The sequence below is a fragment of the Equus caballus genome, chromosome 1 (assembly GCF_041296265.1).
Source record: "Equus caballus isolate H_3958 breed thoroughbred chromosome 1, TB-T2T, whole genome shotgun sequence".
NCBI classification, from domain to species: Eukaryota; Metazoa; Chordata; class Mammalia; order Perissodactyla; family Equidae; genus Equus; species Equus caballus.
In genome coordinates, this window is record NC_091684.1 from 183,375,422 (window position 1) to 183,397,723 (window position 22,302).

At 40.1% G+C, this 22,302-nt stretch overlaps 1 protein-coding gene across 21 annotated transcripts in view; it reads left to right on the plus strand.

The window, feature by feature from the left end:
* Nucleotides 1-22,302, plus strand: part of AKAP6 (A-kinase anchoring protein 6) — a 509,527-nt gene that overhangs the window by 281,917 nt on the left and 205,308 nt on the right. For all 21 annotated transcript variants that reach the window (XM_070241797.1, XM_070241754.1, XM_023623662.2 and 18 more), the window contains one exon: nucleotides 5,215-5,337. In XM_070241797.1, the coding sequence (XP_070097898.1) occupies nucleotides 5,215-5,337 (123 nt within the window). The remainder of the gene's footprint in view (nucleotides 1-5,214; nucleotides 5,338-22,302) is intronic.

Here is a 22,302-nt window from a genome sequence, read left to right on the forward strand (position 1 = left end):
GTCAGATGCATCTGTAATCGAGGCGCTGGTACAATGGGCTCATTCAAGCACAGAACTGCCTTAAACTTTTGGTTTAAATTTTCTGTAAATTAGAAATAATTTTTTACAGTGATTTTTGCTTGCTAAAAAAAAATGCGTGTTTCTTGTTAAACATCTAAACTCATTAAAGATCCTTTTTCTGAAAAATTAACATAAAATAATGAATGTGAAGCGAGAAGGACTTCGAGCTTAGAGAGCTTTACCTCTGTGCCAAGACTATGGGACTGGGAAGAAATGTTGCTTCTCCTTCATCCGGGTCTGACGGTGTATCTTTAGGAGCGCTGTTTCTAGAGGGCAGAGTGGCGCCATGTGAGGAACAGACTTTGGAGTGAGATACGGGTTCGAATCCAAACTCTGCCACTAGGCAATCACTCGCCTTCCCTGACCCTCAGTGTCCTCATCTGTAAAGTGACCATAATCAGCTCCACTTCACAGACTTGGGGTGACAACACGGCCTCTGCTTCCTGTTGTATATGTCCCCTTTCCCCTTTGGCAGAAATAGTTTTCAATTTCAATTTGCTCTAAAGATCATGTAATTCTATAAAAATTACCCCTAGGCTTTCAACTCCATATCCTGTTTCTTACTGTATCACTGTTTCGTGGTCCCATATCTGGTGCAAAGAAGGCTCTCCTTTTCATTCCTGCTCTACACGACAGCCTTGCCGGAGGGCAACAGTAATCACCCCCACAGTTTATATTTAACCAAACTAGGTTTGTTGTAGGAGAGAAATAGGTAGAAAAATAAAGAAATGATGGGTATTCTGAACCATGGGTTATGGGTTATGAGAGTCTAGCTATTTGCAGGACTCAACTATAAATTTTCCCTGTGAATGTAATCTTCAAATGTGTGTTAACCAGCTGAGGGCTCTAGTAAATTAGTTTTCACAAACCTGTAAGTGTATGTTGGCGTGCACTTTCACTGTGCTTCTTAGTCTTTAAAGACATTGAAGCTTTAGAAATTTCAAAAGTATGATTTTTTAAAAGCACCTCATTAAGGAACTTTCAAAATGCAAATGATTTGAAAGTGGGAAGTGTGTTCCATTTTCTCCCAAGTTGGATGACCAGGGTTTCTTCTGGGGGTTGAAGAGTTTACAGGCTCTGAGAGCATGTATCAAATATGAGGGTGGCAAGGGACCCACTCAGAAGGAAACAATTAAGGGGTGGCCTGAGAGGCCTAGGGCCCATGGTCTGGGTCACCTTCACTGTACCCATGGAGAGCTTGGCAGGGGGCAGAGAAAGGTAATGGAAGAAGGCAGAATAAAGAAACTGGTGATAGGAAATGACAGGAGAGAGACTGGACAGATAAGGTACAGCGGCAGAACTTTGAGCAATGAAGACTAAATTGTGGCCTTTCAGAGGGTCGTGATTCAGCCTATAGCAGTGAGGTGAATGTGCGTAAAATGTGCTTTCATGTAGTGCAAGGGCAGCACTGGGTTGTGTCATGAATAAAATCTGATTTTTATAGTCATCTTTCAATCTCCAAGTAAGTAGGCGTGAACTCAGAATATTGGAGAAACAAATACAGGTAGGTCAAATACTAAAAGTAGGAACAAATTTAGGGATAGACAGAATTCTGATACAGGCAGGATTCATTTCACAAGATAATTCAGGAGAGTGTCTCAACTCTTTACTGATTGTAAAATTTTTTTTTTTAATGATTAAAATTAGTTGAATTCAATGGGCCAGTGCTTAGATATGCTTTATGTTCTGCTGAATTTTTTCCACAATGATATTTATCCTTTTTCCCCCAATAATTTCCGCCAGTGTGCTTTACACAGAGTAGGCACTTAATAAATATTTGTTAAAAGAATGAATGATTGACTAATATTTGTTGTACTAGGATTTGATCCGTACTACAAAATAAATAAAATTTTGTACTGTCCCCCATTTTCCTATGCTGTTAGTTATGTCAGTCTCCTTTTCCTTCATTCACTCCACAAAGACTCTAGCAGAGCTTCTGAAAATGAGTCTCAGATATGCATTGTTTGTGTCCAATGTGAATTCTCCTGCACATCGCATGGCTTGGTGTATTGAGTGGCCCTTACTTGATCTTTCTAAGAAGACCATCTCATGATACGGGGGTGGTACACAGCACACTGTCCACCACACAGAACACTGGTGACAGCACACACAGAAGGGCCTGAGAGACGTCGAGAAATTGCAGGTGATAAAGGTATTGAGAATCTGATGGACTCCAGTTTCATTTGCTTTCATGATTTCTGTTTATACTCTTGTGACTACACATATAAGCAGGAGGGGAGGTGGAAAGCTAAGATCTCCCTAAAAGGGAGGAGTGCTTAGCTTTTTATTACAAGTTAAGAGCACAGGGATTTCTCAGGTTTCCACTGTGATCGACGAGACTTTTTAGCACTAGCAAGAAGAGTTGAGAAAATGTGCAACAAGTGAAAATTGATGAGGATGGGATACAGTTCAGAGGAAAAGCAGGGCGAAGCCTTGAAAGGACCTCTGTCTTGTCTATATCAGACAGCCTTGGTTTTGCTGTCTGGCTAGGCTATGCAGGGGCATCTTCCAGAAAGGCTCACGTGGGTCTCATGGATTTTGCCTGATCTGCATCTCACAGATTTCAGCTAACTTTGTAACTGTGGTTCTGAAAAGAAATCAACACACATTGTGTAGTACTCTTTGGCTAAGACAACCGTTTATGATGAGATGCCCATGCACTCATACATTGTTTTGTTTGTTTATGTTTTGGACGAAGAGAAAATAATCAATAGTCTATAACTGGCTTTATTTCAAATAACATCTTTTACTATTTATCTTGTTGGATTTAACCAGTTGTTTCCAAAATAATTTACTTCTTGGTTTAATTTTCTCCCCAAATCAATTTATATAGAGAGATATCACAACTCAAGTCCAATTCAATAGTAGATATTATTTCATAATATACATACTATAAAATACTATTTTCATCTCAAGATTATCAACTATCTGGACTCTGACATTCTGATGAGGTTTTGTAGATGATATTTCTATGAGTCCATTTGGTCAGCAAAGGGTGTCTTAATTTTTCACAGAATTTAATAGTGAGAGTATCAAGAATTAGGACAGTTATCACAGACTTTACCCATGTTTATGCTCACAAATTACTGTACACATCTGTAGGAGTCTACGGTAAACGTCAAGGCAGATACGAATTTCTTATGTATTCTGAGTCCTGGGCCATCTGCCAGGAAGAGGGACTTGGGGAGTGACGTTTTGCACAGGTGAGAGGCTCTACTGAGAACAGAGAGCTTGGCTATGGTAACCTCTACGTTAAAAGGGTTGAGTATTTGGGAGGAAAGGAAAAGCAAAGCAACTCTCAAATTTATGAAAATGCAGGAGAGGAGGAAAAGCAGACAAACTACTACCCTAAATATATTAGAAAAGGCGAAAGGAATTACTTGGCAGGAATTCTTAGCATTTAGAACCAGTTGGAATATGAGAAAACTAGAGAAAAGGGTGATTTGGGTGGATCATCAGAAAATGCGTTTGGTAGGGGAATGCACTGTGTGAAACTCATGAAGCCATCCCTGTAGGACACATTTTCACATCACCTAAAAGAAACTCTTCTGAGCGATGACAGAGGTAGCCTCAGTGATGCCATTAGTTTAGGGTTGAAGGCTAGGACTTGAGGCAGGTGGAACTGTCTTCCTAGTTCCCAGTTCAGCCAATTGCCGTTACGTAGGCCTTAGTTTCTATGTAAGATGTTTCTAAATTATAGTTCTTATTGGCTTTACCAAAACTACCTGATTAGGGTAGATTTTTAAAAGAATGGGTGTGATTGTCCTCTGATACTTGGCACAGTAGGGGTGTTTTCAATAGGGGCAGCTTTGGGGAGCATTTAGGAACATGGGAAAACAAATGGCACACCACCCCGTGGGATGATAGACTGAGCTCCACCCAGACTGACAACACAGCAGAGCATGCGGGACAGTCTGATCTGACTCCATGGGCCTCCTGCCTACGTCTCTGTCCTAGCCCCCTTTGACAGACAGGAATGTGTTTCTGAGTGTCATTTGTCTGCCTTTCTCCTTACCACTCTTCTAAATGCCATATTATCTTTTTCTATTAGTTATTTTGAGGCCAATCAATTGCTTGAATTAAGGTGTTATGAATCGTAAACTATTATCTAGGAGAAACCTTAATATCAAAACCTAGCTTCTGAGAAGCATGATAAAGAAAATGAATTTTCACCTATTCTCACTTCAGTCTCAGGATATTCTCAGTTAAGCATTAAAATATTAATCAAGATTAATCAAAAGGCAAATCTGAAGAACGAGTTAAGTTTAATAGGGAAATGGCATCCCAAACCATCTTGATGAGTACAAATGTAGAAGCCAGTCCCTGCTCCTTTCGACCTCCAGGTGGTGCTGTTTACCTGGATTTGGAGAGCAGGCACCCAACCCCATCTCCTTCCCTTAGGTTCAGAGCTGGACTTTCATTTTTTCAAAATATTTTCCGTTTCTACAGATGTGTTCTTTTAAATGGTCAATAAATTTTTATAACCATTATTTGAAAAATTTCAAGATTATTGTGATTTGTGCTTCCTAGCCAAGAATACTTTTTATGTCTGGGACACACCCAGAGTCAGGCGTTTATGTTCATTCATTGGTCCCGCCCCCCCTGCCTTTCCTTGCTTCTTAGAACCCAGGCTCAGCCACTGATATTTGGGCTGTCAGTAGAACTCATCCAAGTGCCTTTAAATACTATGTGATTTAAAAATAGATTTCTGGTTCAGTTAAGGCAGCTCAGCTTCATAGGCCTCTGAGTAAAGAACACCATCTTTACAGGAATGCTTTTATATCCCACAGCCAACAAGTATTCCTAGCAGAGCTGACCCGATTTTTTGGTGAGGGGGTGCTTGTTAGACACCAGAAATGCTTTGATGGTTTGAGCTCATCTTTACAATGACACCCTGTAATCCAACCCAAATTCCTCAGAAAAGCGTCCCTAGAAAAAAACTGAGAGGGAGTCATAGACCATTTCTCTCCGTTTTGATAGATTTCAGTGCCAGGAGTAGTGGAAATTCCGTTGTACAGCATGGAACTAGGACAAGAATGCAGTGGTATCAATTTTATCATCAGTGCGGTCTGGAATTATTAAGATTGGCTTTAAAAAATAACCAACTAACAAGCTTTTCTTGTCCTTTTTTTCTCTTTTCTTTTCTCTCATAAGGGGTTTGTAAACAAGCTGGATGAATTCATTCAATGGTTAAACGAAGCCATGGAAACCACTGAGAATTGGACACCCCCTAAAGCAGAGACAGATGGCCTTAAACTGTACCTGGAGACGCACTTGGTAGGCAAGACTGTGTTGCTCTTACTGTTAGTAATGGGAGGATTTTAATGCACTGTTTGTTTGTTTATGGATAATATCAATTTTATTTATCAGAATTCTTGTATGCTAATGAAACCAAGTTTTAATGGGGTAAACCGCAGAACTGAAAATTTACAGGCATTTAAAGAAATACTATGAAATCTAAATCCTCCATATTTCAAGCTATTTTTTCAAAACTTTTTCCAGAAAGGTAAGTAACTATTTTTAAAATACCTTAGAAAATTTTCCTAGACCCTTGCTCTTTAAAGCAATGATTGAAGGCTTTCTTCTTCTTAAAAAAAAATAATAAATGAGAGAGATAATTTTGATGACCATTCTAAGCCTTCTAGAATTCTTGTAAAATTAATGAACCTCTCATTATCAAGAGGGTCTACTTTATCTGTTCTACACTGGGTTATTTTAATAAAATATTTAAAATGATGATCTCCATCATTTTTGCTGCTATGTGGGTTTTTCAGCATATAATTAATACAACTGTCATTACAGTTGTCCCTGTGCACAGGGAAAACCATGAGAGGAAGTGGAAAACACTTGGATGAATATGCTTCTGAATATGTTAGAGGCAAGAATTATAGACTGGGGGACATTTGATGAACCTCATGAGGTTTTTACTGAATGCTTCAAATGGCCGATATCAATTATGAAGGGGTGGAAACCACATAGCGGAGTGTGATAAAGCATGAAGAAAGAGCACGTTGTCATAGGAAATGAAAATTCAAGCTTTAAGGATCTCATCTTTATTCCTTTCACTGATAGCATAAAATTGACAAAGGCATTGAACACGTATCCTTGGGCACCCATCTGTGGGGTTGATTTTCTGCCCCTCTTACACACTCAGAATTCGGATTGAATAAACATCGTGTGGGAGTCCTACATGTGTGCGAGTTCACAGGGCTCCAGAACTGTTCCCTGTGATGTTAAGTGAGAGAATGGGAGAGAGGGAGAAGAAAGAGAGAGAGAAGAAGGGAAAAAGAGACAGTGTTTTTGTTTTTTTGGTATTCGTGTTTTGCAGTGTGTCTTACATCATTGCAAGAAAAACACCCTCAAAATCCCATTGCTGCATGCAAATAGCCTTGTGAGTGATAAAGAATGACAGAACTGTGTGGGGGAGGGTGGTTGTATAGCTTCCTTTTTTAGAGACCTGGGTGGATGGTGTGTAAAAATGCCAATGACTCTAGCCACCTCTCTTGTACATGGGTTTTTAAATACTGCCCTTAGTACTCAATTCCCTGTTGAGTAGAGCCTTGATTTTTTTTTTAAAGAGGGCATTTCATAATAGCAAGATAAAGACATTCAGTGCTTTATAATGTAAATTGTATTAATTAGAATGTCAACTTTTCACTAGCATTGTTCTGACAGAAATTCTAATCTGTGTTTAAACAGGAGTATATGAACTTTATTTCACATTAAGTGTGCTGTCTTAATTTCTCTTGATTTAATATTTTATGGAAAACACACATTTAGTTTTTGAGGTCCCAGAGGGCATGGGGACATAAAGAGTACTTTAATTCTAGGCTATTTATTGAAAGCCATGCTGGGAGAGTATGAACCAAGGTCTCTCTTCTCTTCGGGAGTTGAGCAACATGGCCTCTTTGGAACCAATATGCACTCCCGTTCTCAAAACCACATTACGGAGTTCCTTACTTAGCATCTGTGTTGGCCTCTGTCCCATTCTAGCTGAACACTATCCACTAGAACTTTCTATGATGATGGAATATTCTGTATTGTATTGTCCAATGCTGGAGCCACTAACCACATATATCTACTGAGCATTTGAAATGTGGGTAGAGCAACTGAGGAAATGAACTTTTAATTCTAATGAACTTACATGTAAATTTAAATGGCCACCTGTGGCATGTGACTACTGTATTCTAGCCTTATAAATAACAGAACACTTTACAGCTGACTAATGAATTGCAGGTACCGTAGCCACCTCATAATGACATTCTCATTCCAAAGGTGGAAACCATTATGCCCTTTGCTGTGGAGCTCTACATTAGATCTCTACGTTAGATCCACAGCAAAGGGTCCTTCCTAAAATGTTTATCTCTTAAAAAATAACCTCATTTCTGCCTAATGATCAACACTTTCTTGAATGAGTTTTCTCCACAGTCATGTCTGATTATATTGGTTGAATAGAGAAAGCTTAGGTAAATCTTCTTTATCTCTGTTTTGCGAACAATGAGGGACTATGACTTACAGATCTGTTCACTGGATGTTTACTCACAATCTGAAATTTTGATTAGCATGGTGTAACCGTTACTGAAGATCTAGTGTGTGTGCATCACCACTGAGTGATACTTAAGGACAATTAACTGAGTCACTGTTATACCGCATGCTGAGTCTGTTACGCTAAATACAGCCTGTTGTTTATACATTTTTCAGACAAACTCTGAGTTACTCTGTCTCTCTGAGGATGATGTCTACATTGTCCTCCTGATCGATATTGTCAGTTATATTTTTTATTGTATTTTCTTATGCAGTGCTGAGTTAATATTGTTATTCTTCTCAAAAGAAGGCAAAAAAAACCTACCTTTCCATAAAGAAAGTATACAACTAAGCCTAGAGATCTATATTCCTTTGTTCACCCTGCATAAGTCATTACTGCTTCTTAATGAGTGGGTAAGCAGTGTTTGCAAGATTATCCAGCATGTAGAAATAGTTATGAGTTTCTTTAAACATCTCTACAGATTCTATAGTTTAACATTAAATCAACAGATGTGTGAGCCCCTGAGTTCAGTGTCTTCTGTGGTTTAATAATGTATTAGAATAGTTGGCACTCTGCAATGTTTATTGTAAAGAAAAACACATATAAAAACAATAACAAAAGTTGTACATTTATATTTTGGTACTTAGTTCAATTATTTTCCATGACGGTAACCAAGGGTTTTCACTAACACAAATCAATTAAAGCTTCACAATACCTTTATGAGAGATATGAAGGAGCTTTATTTCAACTGTAAGAAATACTGTGAAATTGTGATGCTACATCAATGATTTTCCATGATAATTAATCATCTGCTTGCAACCTGGCTGCTCCTTTCAAAAATACAATTCCTATCTTCTTAGAAAATGACATTTTCAGGAAAATGTCATTCTGGAAAGGTATTTTGTGAGTATTGAGCATCCCTCTTCTTTGAAAATCACTTTTAAAATTGCATTGTATGCATACATTCTTGGATCCACTCCTTCCTCACCTCTGCCCACTTTTTAAAATAGCTTTATCGAGGTATAATTGACATATTATAAATTGTACATATTTAAAGTGTACAATTTTGCAAGTTTTGACCAATTGACAATTGTATACACCCATGAAACCATCACCACAATCAAGATAGTGAACATGCCCACCACTTTCAAAAGCTTCCTCTCAACCCTTTATAATTTCTCCTTCCCTTCCATCCTGGCTTTCCCCCATCCTTAAACAACCATTGATCTGCTTTCTGTCACTGTTAGGTTAGTTTGTACTGTCTAAAATTTTACATAAAGGCAGTCAAACACTATGTACTTTTTTAAAAACCTATTTCTTTCACCAACCATACTTATTTCAAAGTTGCCTGTTTCAACTGTTCATTTTTATTGCTGAGTAATATTCCATTCCATAGACATACCACAATTTGTGTATCCATTCACCTGTTGGTGGACATTTAGATGTTTCCCTCACCACCTTTTTTATTGGCTAAAGAAGCAAAAGTCACCAAGAACTACATTTGAGTAGAAGAATCATAAATAGTTCTTGGCAAACGATTTAGATGTTTTTTCCTTTGAGAGAATTTATAGTATCTTCAGAGGTAGAGTGTTTTAGAGTAAAACAGTAGAGCAGAACAGCAACTTCTCCCTCCAGAGATTTCATTTCCTGTCCATTTCCTCCTGAAAAGATAACTCTGATCTCTCAAACAGTTTTTATACATGCCTAACTCACCAAATGGGTACCACATCTTATGCAATCAATTGCAGGAAAGCAAACCAGGAATTTTTTAAATCTGTAGTCAGTAAGAGTATCCAACAGGAGAAAGCAAAGTCAAACAGACGCCAGACAACAGTGCAAGAATTAGGAAGACGAACCAAGCTCAAGAGCCTGCCTTAAACTTGTGTGATAAATTTGCCTAGGTCACACCATGTCACATTGGGCAAGCATTAACCAACCGCGTAGAAACAGCCTTGGAAAACCACGTGCTTAATTCAAGTTGATTAATGAGGAAACATGGGAGTAAATGGTGATGGTGAATTCATATATATGAAGCACCTTGGAGTGCCAGGAAGTTAGTAGGTGCTGGGAATATGTGATGACTGATTTGGCTTCTTACTTCCAGGGATTTTCAGTCTAAAGGAGATGACCATAGGTTAAATGTAGTCGTCTTTGGACCCATGAATGATGTATGTAACATAATTTTGGGCAGTATACTTCTTGTAGGATAAGCAAAGTACTGTTCAGGGCACAGAGAAAAGTTTTGTTGGTTCTTCCTGAGGGTAGGAAAGGCTCAAAGAGGTAATTTGGTGTAGACCTCACACGCCATATATGATTTGTTGGATAGAAAGGGGAGGAGAGGAGATGGGAGGAAATTTTATGGGCAAGTAAGGCAGCTGTGGTAAGCCATTCGGTGTGGCTGAGACTAGATTGGTGCTGGGTTGGGTGGTAAAGGAGATTGAATGTTTTTTTAATGGATTGAACTTTTCTCTGGGGACAATGGGGACTCATTGGAGGTTTGATTTTATTTTAAAACAGGAGAGTGGCATGAATCAACTGTCAATTCCATGGGCATAGGGTCAGCTTGGCATAGATAACTGGATGAAGTCCATGGCTTTGATGAGAGAATAACTATGGGCATAATGGAAAATGGATTTGAGAAGAGCATTTGAAGGATATGTTATCACTGTTATAGACTGTTATCACTCTCTTTAAATGTGTTTTTTTTCGACTAATATATGGATATAACACAAAATTCCAAAGGTAAATAAAGGAAGGGAGTAAAAAGGTAGAAAATAAAAAAATAGGCCTCCCACCTATGTCCCCCCAGTCCAATTCTCCTCTCTTGAGGCGACTACTGTTTCTTGTTTCTTTATATCCTTTCAGAGTTATTCCAGGTATTTGAAAACAAATGCATATGTGTACTTAACTTTGTTCCCTTAATTTATGCTAGCACTAATTGAAAATCAGTAAATATAGACCTACTTCATCTTTTTGAATGGCTGCACAATGTTCCTTTTATGAATATGCCATAATTTACTGATAAAAATTTAGGTTGTTTGTGGTCTTTTTCTATTATAGACAGTGCTTCAGTGAATATCCTTGGATATTTATCATTTGCATAGTATAAGTATATCCTCAGAATAAATACCTTACATGTGAAATTTCTGGGTCAAAGTTTACATGCATTTAAAATTTTCGTGTATTGCCAAATTGTCCTTTCTTGAGATTGTACCAATTTATACTTAGCAATGCATGAGAACGCCTATTTCTGCGCGTCTTTGCTATTGGAATATGTTATCACGTTGGTTGATCTTTGTTCCTTTGATAGTTACAAATGGCATCTCACTGTAGTTTAGTTTGTATTTCTTGTATTTTAAGTGGCATTGAGTACCTCTTCATATTTTTAGGAGTCATTTGTATTTCTTTTCTGAGAACTGTCTGCTCATATTCTTAGCCTGTTTTTCTGTTGAGTCATTGGCCTTTTGCATCAGGATTTATGGGAGCTTTGTGTATATATTAAGGAAATGAGTCCCTTATCTGTGATATTAATAGAAATGTTTTTAAAAGAAACTATTTTTTGGGTTCTGTTCCAAAAGAACATGGATATCTCAACAGCTTAAGTAATCTGGGGTGAGGCAGACGTGAAGGCCAGGCTGATAAGCAAAAGCGTGTTTGGACTCCAGTCCTGGGAAGACCAGCATGTTCTACGGAGTTTGCTTACACTGTCATGGATGGAACGAACGAGCCTAAGATCAGGGAGGCTGTTGTTGAATGAGTGGATTAGATGATGTCTGAGCAGTGAGAGAACTGGAGAGGACGTGGGTCAGATGGGAGGTAGGAAAGAACAGAGGGGGTGGATTAGAGAGAGAAGGATGGATTAGAGAGATGTGTCAACAGTTCTCTTTTTGATGCTTTGCCTTGTCTAGTCGAAATCTCATTACCAACATCTGTTTCATCTTCGCGGGTCTCCCCTGACGTTGCTAATGTCCTTGAGCATAGCACAGGAAGGCCCGCAGCCCACAGTGACAGAAATATGACCAAGACTTGATGTGTGGAAGGGTGTGGAAACTGGCTGAAAGCTTTTCTTTCTGTGTGTGGAGTGGGACTGAAGCTCCAGGGCCATCTGAGGGGTGGGTGAAACCAGGAAGTGTGAACATTACAAGTAGTGTTTACATGGAAGAGAGGGGGCAAATACTACAAGAGCCCAGTGGTCATTGGGGGTATGTGCCAAAGGTGGAACAAACTTTGTCTTTCATACAACTGCTGTGATTAGGGGACTCTAGTTAAAGGCAAGCATTAAATTATACTCAATGGAAAAAATTCAAACCATATAAAAGAACATAAAATTAAAAGTAAAAAGCCTTCCCCTCCCTTGGGTAACCAACATAAACAGTTTGTTCCATAGCTTTTTGAACCTTTTTATGTAAAAATGCACACATTTTAATGATTTTGCATTCATGTTATACATACTGTTCAATGACTGCTTTTTGTATCTAAACATATCGCAGACTTCCTTCTGTCAGTGCATTAAGGTCTACTATACATTCTAGCAGATCCTTAATATTTTATTGTGTAGATGTACCACAATTTATTCAATCATTCCCATGACGATGGCCAGTGAAGCTGCCTCCTTATTTATGCTCTTGCAAATAATTATGCAACGAGCATTCGGGTTATTTTAGCACCAGTTGAGAATCTCTCTGTCCTGTTGTCCGTCTGCAGAAGCACTCAGGGCCCCCATGTAGTGACAGTCTGTCATTCTCTAGGGATGGTTTTTTCTTTAGGTTCTAAAAAGTGAGTAGGGTCCATGTTTGCGTGTGTACAGAGTTTCGAGTCCAAGTTTATAGGGGTAACTTTGAAAGCCCACCTTCCAGAACTTTGTTGTTCATTTTAGGATCAGTGCCTGCAATTTGAGGTCCCTACCACAAGGTGGCACAGAAGCACCAAAATCCTGCAGACAGTGCTGAGAGTCTTGGTACCCTTAAAGGATTTGAAAATTTTTCCCTGTTGTCATTACCTGAAGTCTTACAAAAACAGATTGGATTAAACTAGTAATATGTCTGGCTAACAAAATCTCTATAGGCATTTTCGTGCATTTATGATCTATATTTAGATCTTCATGTTATATCCTATTTTTTATTAAATAGCTTTCATTTATATCGTAAAAGAAACAATATACTTCTCACAGAGTTTTTAGCCATACAAGAAAATTTCCCCAAATACATTCAGCCCTTTTCTTTTGCTTGCCCTCCTGTCTCCACCTCTGCTCCGTTTTTCATGGCTTGAGGTTAAGAGATGACAGGCCTCCCTTTTTCCCATTTGCTGGTGCCCAGCTCTCCTTGCCTCCCTTCTCTTCCGAGAAGACAGGTAGCCCTGGCCCAAGAAAGTGGAGCTTCACAAGACGGGCAGCTGCACGTCGCTGTTGTGCTCAGCTAGTGGAGGCTGTTGGTCAGACTTCGAAAGCCTGAGCTGTGTGAGTTTCACTGACACCTCCCTCCGTCTCACTGAGCAGAGCTGGTGGTCTCGTAGGAACTTGGAACTTCCATTTGCTTGTCCCCTTGATTCCCATCAGTTTAAAGGAAGTAGCTGAGATGAGTAGGGAGCAGCATTACTTCTCTTTGGGGGATTTGAAATGCTCAACTCCCGGCCTTGAGTTCCTTCCTTTGGTGGGTTGGGATGGAAAGGTCTGTGGGGAATTTATAGCATGCAGGCATTTTGAGGTTGATGTGTGGGGACAGGAGGCTCATCATTTTGGATGTGTGAAAGTACTGGATCATAGTCCTTTGCTCATATAACCCTAATTCTGTGTATCTAGGAGACAAATGGCATTGTCTTTCCTTTTCAGTTACAAAGGATCCCTGGACTGTTCAAAGCACCTGGGAACATACTTTTTGCCTGACTCAGTTTAAGGACTTTTGCGCCATAACACCCAGCAGTTCTCATCATTTCGAAAATTATTGGTGCCTAGACATTTTACTGATTTGTTACTTATTTATTCTTCTTTTTAGGACATAATGACCGTTTTAAGTTAGAATGCCAGGGAAACACTGGATTTATTAAGACTTCCTGTTTAGGGCGGTGGTGTGCTGAGCACTCAAGAGAAAGTTTACAGACTGGCCTTGCCCTCCGGGGTTCGTGCACATGCCCAGCAATACTGTGTGTGGACAAAAGCCAGTGTACGACCTAACTCCTGTGAGCCAGGGTGCTGTCACCTGCCTCTCTCTCCCTGTGTAGACCCGCATGCAGATCCTACTATCTACTGTGTGGCATGGAATTTTGAAATCTTGAAACAATTCACCTAGTGTAAATGATATTAAGGTGAAAGATTCAGGCCTGAAACAGATCTTTACACTAGTCAGAAAAACGCCTGTCCTATCTACTGAAGGTTGTTGTGAAGATCAAAGAAGAACGTTGTATGTGAGGATACTTTGTTCGTTTTGGGGGGGTCGTGTGCATCTTCCTTGGAGACCCGAGAACACGTGGTGTGAGCAGCTTGAGTGTTCCTAGAGAAGCTGAATGTCTCCCCACTGACCCTTCCCTCAACGATTCACCTGTGACTGTCACCTAGCCTGTGTCTCTTTGCTGTCTCCTCTGACCCCCAGCCTTGCAAGTACATAATAGGTACTAAAAATATCTGCTGACTGAATGAATGAGCATTTGTAAAAGCCGTGGTATAACCATTACAGGCAGCAAATTATAACTAACATTATAAATCGTCAAACAATAACTGGGAATGTCTGCAAGTTAAAATATTTCCTCTGCTATTTCCAGACCAACATGGAGCTGGTCACAGAGCTTTCTGGTTGTTACCTGGTATATTTGTGACAAGGAAAACACCAATAGAGGGAAAAAGTAGGAATGTTTTCCTCTGTTTTCAGAATGTGACTCATCCCCTTTGGCAGAAAACATGAGGAAAATAAAAATGTTAACTCAGATATTAGAAAGGTTAAAAAAAAATTCCAGAGGTTAATGTTACTGCTTCAAAATATGAGGACTGTATGACTAGACAGGATGTTAATGACTTGACATTACAAAATTTATTAAATTTATTTTTCAAGCAGTTTGGTTTCTTCTCTCAAACTCATGAAGCATGTGGGAGTTGGAATAGATCTGCCCCAGGCTGCCAAACAAATTTTTAATGGAACTGGAGTCCTTCAGGGATTGTCCTAAATCCACATAATATTCTTAAGTCCTGGTGTTTGCAGTGGGACCTGTATATTAGCAGATGCACGTGTGAATAATATACTTGTATCCATCCATCACCTTGGTGACTCCACATCTGTAGGGGCTGTTGCACGTCAATTATTCCACCGCAGAGGGTAGAGAGATATTTGGGCCAGAATTGACCTCTTTTTCAATCAGGGCCTCAGAGAAGTGTGTTCTGGAAGTCAAATGGTCCCTTTAGAGAGAACCTGTGTTTGAGAATCCATGTGACCTAAGGTGGCCATGCTGGAAAGTCAATGTGATTACCTGTGCCAGGTGTGGAGGCAGCATTCAGAAAAGCAAGTGAAAATTTGGTCAGTAAGAGGCACCATCCCCATTCAGGATCTCTCCCATCTACCTAATTCTCGCATCAGATATTAGCAAGTCTATCAGAAAAGAATGTCAATCTTAGTAAAACATATTTACCTTCCACACAAAAAATTAACTGTTTGTTTGAACAAAATTGTGATTTGTTTGAAGAGCTAAATTCACTTTCAAGTGCTTGGAAATATTTTTAATTTCTGAGGTTTCAGGAAGAAGGTCTTCTCAGGAAGAACGAGGATTTTTCTCTTTGTATCTTAGTGCCTTCTTTTTTTTCCCTAAAGAAAACAGTTTTTTATAATGCTTTTCTTTTTGATCATAAACTTGGAACTTCTTTTTCAAGAGTACATAGTGCTTTTTATTTTTTTAAGCTTCTGGTATTATACCTGTAGGTGTGTTGCATATTGTCATAACTGATAAATCAGTGACAAATGTAGCCACTTCATTTTGTTGGGGAGATATACAATTGTGGTGGTGGCTGACCATTTGTTTAATTGTGTGGTGAGTACCATTTGATGAGAGGGTAAAGTTAAATTGATGATTTGGGCTATCTCAGCCAGGGTACAGCTTACATGGCAATTACACTGGGATCATCTAAGTGTAATTGGCAAGTAATTTTGTAAGCGAAGGAACATGACAGCTCATTTACATGGTGTTCACTGAGCAAAATTTGGGGACATTTATCAACCACTTCCAAGCGAAGAGTGATTGCACCAATATCTCCCAAAATGCTACAGCAGTTTGAAAGCTACGTGGAAGGTTTTTGGTACAAATCTTCATTCATTTGCTCCCTGAACATTTGTTAGGTGCCAGGCACTGTCCTAGGCACTGAGCATAGGAAAATGAGTGACAAGTTCTACTGTCAAGGAACTCATGAGTGGAAAGGAGACGCATCATCAATAGTTACACAACAGCGCAGTAAGTAAAGGTTTGAGCTCTGCCAAGGTTCTGTGGATGCTGAGGAGGGGAAATGGGAGAATGGAAGATGGTCAGGGAAAACTTGCTAGAGAGAGTGACACCTGACCTGAATTTTAAAGGAGGAGCAGGGTTTAGAAGGACTTTCCAGGCAGAGGTGCCAGTAAGAGCAGCATCTTGGAGGAGCAAGATGGCTGGCGTGAGGTGGAAACTAAGTAGTTCAGGCACATTTCATGGCAGACATGGGGCCGAAGAAGCAGACTTAGCCAGGATCTTAGAGGGCTCTGTAGGTCACACTAGAGGCTGGACTGTATCCTGCAACCTTGGGAAACCACTAGAGAACCATTTAAGAAGAGGAACATCTTCAGAATTGTGTTGTAGGCATACCACCTGTATAATGAAATGTTTTTCTTGAGCTATTATGATATGTTGGTTTCTGAGCTACAGGTCAAGGCTTTTCATCCTCACAGCAACCCTGTGAAGTAGGCACTAACATTTCTTCCTTTTTACAGCTGAAGAAACTGAGTACAAAGAGGTTGCCCACAGTTACACAGCGGGTGATGGAGGAGCCAGGATTTGAACCCAGGCTGTCCAGTTCCAGAGCCTGTGCTCATCAGCAGCATCCCACACGATGTCCTAGCCCCCTCGACCCAATCAACTGAAACTCCCTGTTTATAAGATGCATGTTCCCCCTTTCTCTCCACCCACCGCTAGACTGCGAGCTCTGTGAAGTCAGGGACTATGTTCATCTTGTTCACAGACACATGCCGCATGCTTAGGACAAAGCCTGCACCTTCATAGACAAGCCACAAGTAAGGAATAATTGTAGTTTTGAGGGGGCTAAGGCTGGAGGCTGCTGAAGTCAACCTGGCAAGGGGTGATGATGAGGACCTGAATCTAAGGCGCTGTTGGTCGATACGGGGTGGTGAGGATGAAGACATAAGTCAGCAGGGCTTGGTGATTGATTGGACATGTGGATTTTGTTGGCACAGTCTCACAATGTCCCTGATTTCCAACTCCTACACTGGAGAGATGACTTGGCAAAAGAATCTGAAGCAGAGGGAAGCTCGTGCTGCTCTTTGCAGGGTTCTTAAATTCCTGAGAAGAAATGTTGTGGACTCAGGATGAGAAGTTGGAAGAAACTTCCCTGGAGACAGTTAAAAATAGAACGGACACATCTGCCTGGAATGGTTGAGGGACAGAGCTGCCCTGGGGTAGATGAATGGTTAGATGGCCTTTGGGATTCTTCCCTTTTTGAAAATTTTCTGGTTTAGAATAAATAAAAATTCTCCTGAGCCACCTATCCTTAACTGCCTGGCTTAAAGATAAAATAAAAGTGTCCAAGGACTGGAAAGTATTGAGTTCAGATTCCTGGATTGTAGATAAGGAAACAGAAGCCCAGAAGGGTTAGATGACTCGTCCAAGGGCACACACTTGAGACGAAAGAAGACCCACATCCTTGGCCTCTCAGTCTGCGCTGGCTCCTCCCAGAATCTCCGATAGCAGCATCTATGTTTTGGTGCCCTCTGTGGACAGGCCTTTGCTAGGTGGTGACACAAAAGCAAAATATTGGTATCTGCACTTAAGGAGTTATTGTTCGGTTGACAATAAGTGCCACTTGTTGCTTAAAGATGCCGTAAAATACCATTAACTACATAGAATGGTTGGAAAATAGAGAAAAGGAATTTAAAAGTCTGTAATGATTTTTCTTTAGCCCCACTCGTTACCAGGCACTGCTTCCAAGCTTTACAAACATTATCTCTAATTCTTGAAACAACCCAGAAGTTAGGTAGTGTTATTTCCATTTTATATTTCCGAAAGCTAAAGCACAGAGAGCTCATTTCATGAGACTGGACTGTGTTAACTGCGCATCCTCCCCTGCAGAAACGGCGCTAACCTTTAGTTGTATTTCCCTACGCTTTCCTTTTTCTACGCACTGGGGCTGTTCATTTACATAGCTTTCATTTTATCATAGATACAATTTTAAATCTTCACTTTTTTGGCTTGTCATGTGTTCTATGTCTTTTTATGTGATTTCATAGTCTTCATTTTAATGGCTGTATAATTTCTCATCAAGTTTTTAGAAGGTTCTTAAACAAAGAGATGTTTACTGATAAAAATCTCTTCATTCTTGGCACATATAGCATTTGGAAGGTATGTTTCTTGTTTTGAGGAGCATCTGACCATCCTGTGTGGATGGCATTGGAGAGGAGAAGAGAAACTGCCAAGCTCTGAGCAGGGGATCGTGGCTTTCTTCCCTGCCCAGAGCCCCCCTGGGAAAGGCAGGATGGTGCTGGGCACAGCTCAGCGTGGAGCCTGGGCAGAGATGGCCTGAGGCAGGTAGCAGGTGACTTTTCAAGCTTCTGTCTTTCTGTCTGAACTCATATTCTTCCTCCTGCCCTTGTGAAAAAGCAAGTTTTCGTTTTCTTAGGGTAGTAAAAATCTTTTGTGTGAAGAAAGTGTCATCAAGTGCCTTATTCATCAGCATATATACCATCTCTTTAAAATGACAGTGGGAGTAAAAGTTCATCAGTTCAATATGTCTTTCACATTTGGAGACTCCTGACTAATAACCTCTGGTATTTATCATCAGAACAGCCAAAGAACTAAATTCTGGCACATGCTGCTCTCACGCACTGAGAAGAACTTAAAAAGGCAGAAGATTTTCTTCATTTTTCCTTCTTCCATTCATTTAGAAGAAAAAGCATACCTTTTTTTAATTAAAAAAAAATATGAGCATGCAGAAACATCTGGCCTGTATTACCATAGCAGCCTCCTAAATGGCCTCCTTGTCTCCAGTCTGCCCTTTTAAAGTCAACTCTACACAACAGCCAGAAAGATCTTTCTAGAACACAGAACTGCACCAGGTGCTCTCACATGTTGTTGGCATCTTCTTCCATGACTCTTTCATGGTTCTTGGAGTTGAGTACCTTGTGTAACCACAGCTCCCACCTCCCCTGCTTGCATCCTATCCCAGCCACACCAAGCTGCTCGTGGCTCCCTGTTTCCTGCTACCATAAGGAGTGTCTCCAGGCCCATATACAAATCAGTCCTTTCTGCACAAGCTCCCTGCCAGGCTGTGCAGAACCTGGCTCCCAGCTCGGGCTCCCACAGCACCCATCCAGCACTTACCACACTCATGTGGAATATGGCCCACAGTCTTGTTTTTACTGGGCCAGCATGATGCTTTAATTTTTTTTTTAATTAAATCTCATTGGACAGGGCATATCACTGTTGAGTTTAGGCCTCACCACTCTCTATTATACACCAAAACCTAATTACACATTTATTCTATGCTGGGTCATGTAAGGCTGCTTGCTTTCTTATCTCTTTTACCCAATAGACTATAAGATGCATGTGCCAGAATCGTAAATTGTTAACTTTTGTGTCTATAGGTCTGGGAGAGACTGCTCAATAAATATCTATTGTATTAATTTATGCTTTTAAAATAACTAAAATTAGGTCAGGAAAGACTCTGAACTCTTTTTGGCCTCTCTGTTCACAAACATAATACTCACGGGCCTCAATGGACCTGGCAGACACTAACAGTGTTCCATGGGGATGATTGGAAGTCTATGTTCCTGATATGATGCTGCTAAGACCGAGCCACTTTGGAACTTTAATCTATGAATGTGATTTTGACCTTTCCCGCTATTTCCTGTACCAGAGATCCATATCTAGTCTCCTGATCCCTTATGAGTAGTCATTCTTCACATACGTCATAGTTTTGTCCAGCAAGGCATATATTTCCTTGGTTTCATTTCATATCCACATGACCTCCACATTCCCATCAAACTAGGCTCCTCAGAAATTTGAATGGAATAGGATTGGATGTAGTATTTTATCTGCTTTGTAAGGTCTGATCACGATCAATGTACAATCAGCATGCTTAGCCAAATTTGGATCCTGCCAAGAAGTAAGGCACCCAGATCTACACAAGCTGGTGAGGCTAGAGCTGCAGTAATGGAAGGACCTCTGATGTGTCAGCTTTTTGATAATTTAGTTCTTTGTCTCAGTCACTGTATTTTCCATTTCCTTAGTTATTCTCTTCTAGATGTTCAGTTACAAGCTGCTTTAAAGACGTTAAAAAAGGTCTGCTGTCCCACAGGACCCAGATTACTCATATTTATGGAATTTCACATAATCAGTGACATAGCACTGTGGCACCTGCCTATGGCAATGTTGTTGCCATAAATTAAATTTCTAGAAAATGCCCCGCACTTTCAGGGAGTGCTATGGATGTTGCAGAGGGACTATGTACCATAAGGCACTGCTGAGGAGACGGGTTAGGAGCACAAAAAAGGAAATGTGACTAAGTATCATGTTCAAGAAAAAAGAAGAAAGAAAATAAAATCCTTTCGTCTAAGCTTCCTTCCCTAGGGAAGAAGTGGGGGCAGAATGGGGAGTGCTTATTACAGAATCCTTTAGCAGCCAGAATTTCGTTGACAATTTTGTTAATGTGGCTGCTTGGCTGCCTTCTCAGAGGCCCATTGTGAATTCCTTAGTTGATATTATTAATGGTTAATGGGTGCACCTGAAAATCAAGCAATACTGTACCATTTGGGTCATAGTTACATTATATAGTTCTTTCCCATGGCATCAGGCTTATCAGCTTATCTTTTTCCTAATAATAAATACCTCATCTTTTCCAATTTCCTCATCAAATGCTTCCACGTCATCTTGAGGCAGAACCACATCCAGCTGCATCTGTTCTGTGCCCTTGGCTTCAATTATGTCAAATTATCCCACCTCCTCCCAGGTCATTGGTTGGCTTTTGCTCTGAGACAAAGGCCTGATGCACTCTTTGGAAGCTCGTGATTGCCAACCACTCGGCACAAGTGTGTTGTAAGTAAACAGAGAATCAAAGAGTGCATTAGGCTAAATTTACAGTTATGAGGAAATCTCTAGAACAGGTTTCTTCCTAGGTTTTGGCACTCTCGGGTTTATCTCAAGTGCTTTTTTTCACCCCATCCCTTCTCCCTGAAACACACATGTACCTCAGTCTTCACGGCATTGCTTCAGAGTTGAAGATTTCCACCACAGTGGCGAAAAGTAAATGCAGCCAAGTTTGGCTAAAAAGTAATACATATTTATTTTTTCATAGATATTATATAGTTTGGATTGGCCATAAGCATCAGGATTCCCATACATTGCCATACTTTATCTTATTTTCTTATTTATCATTTTTTAAGATTTTGTTTTTTTCCTTTTTCTCCCCAAAGCTCTTGGTACATAGTTGTACACTCCTAGTTGTGGGTCCTTCTTGTTGTGGCATGTGGGACGCCACCTCAGCATAGCTCGATGAGCAGTGCCATGTCCGTGCCCACGATCCGAGCCAGCAAAACCCTGGGCTGCCGAAGCGGAGCTTGCGAACTTAACCACTTGGCCACGGGGCCGGGCCCCTGCCATTCTTTATTTTATTCAACCAAATACCTGTAGCTGAAAGAGGACAATACAAGAAATAGTGAACAATCCTTGGGGAAACCTCATATTGTCTCTTTCTGTCAAGTTTGACTGTTTCTTGTGCTTTTAGTCCGATGAAATGATTTGTCATTTTGGAGTCAATTTTTTTTAGGCAAAATTCTCATCTTTGTGCTTTAAGACCTGATCTGTCTGTCCCTATCTTCTTCATTTACAGCTTCTTTTGATTGTTTTGCTTGTTCTTCTGAGCTTTGAAAAGGTCCCTTTTCTGAGCTTTAAAAAGATCTCCACTAAGAAGAGGAGAGCCAGGGCTCACCACTGAACATCCAAGATGACTCAGGCTGCACTTCCTTCTCCTAGTGGCATGTGCAGGTGTCCTTTGATGCCAGAAGCCATGCTTTATACCCCCTAAGTCGCTATTACCCGGCCCAGTGTTCAAAATAGGCACAATACATTGTTTCTAAATGAATGAATACCTTATTTCCTGATTTATGGTTGTTTAACCCCTTTTATCCAAATTACATTCCAACTGGGACTGTATCATCTCCAACTTGTGTCAAATATTCTTAATATTAAGTTCACTGCAGTGCATACAGCTGTTGCTCAATGAGTGTGTAGTGAGAGCAAGATATGTTGTAAATTTTGAAGCCCTATCATGGAGAAGCCAAAATTTGGCATACAGTGGTTAAAAATCCATGCTTGTTTCAATTAGTTAACTCAAGGAATGGATTTTTACCCTGAAGACTAACCATCAGTTCAACAGATTGGTTACTATGATTACTCGCCATTGGACCTCCTGTGGTTGGAGCATCTCATAACATTCCAGAGGTGGAAGAACCTTTGGAAAACGGTCTATGTTTCTTGAAATATTTAAA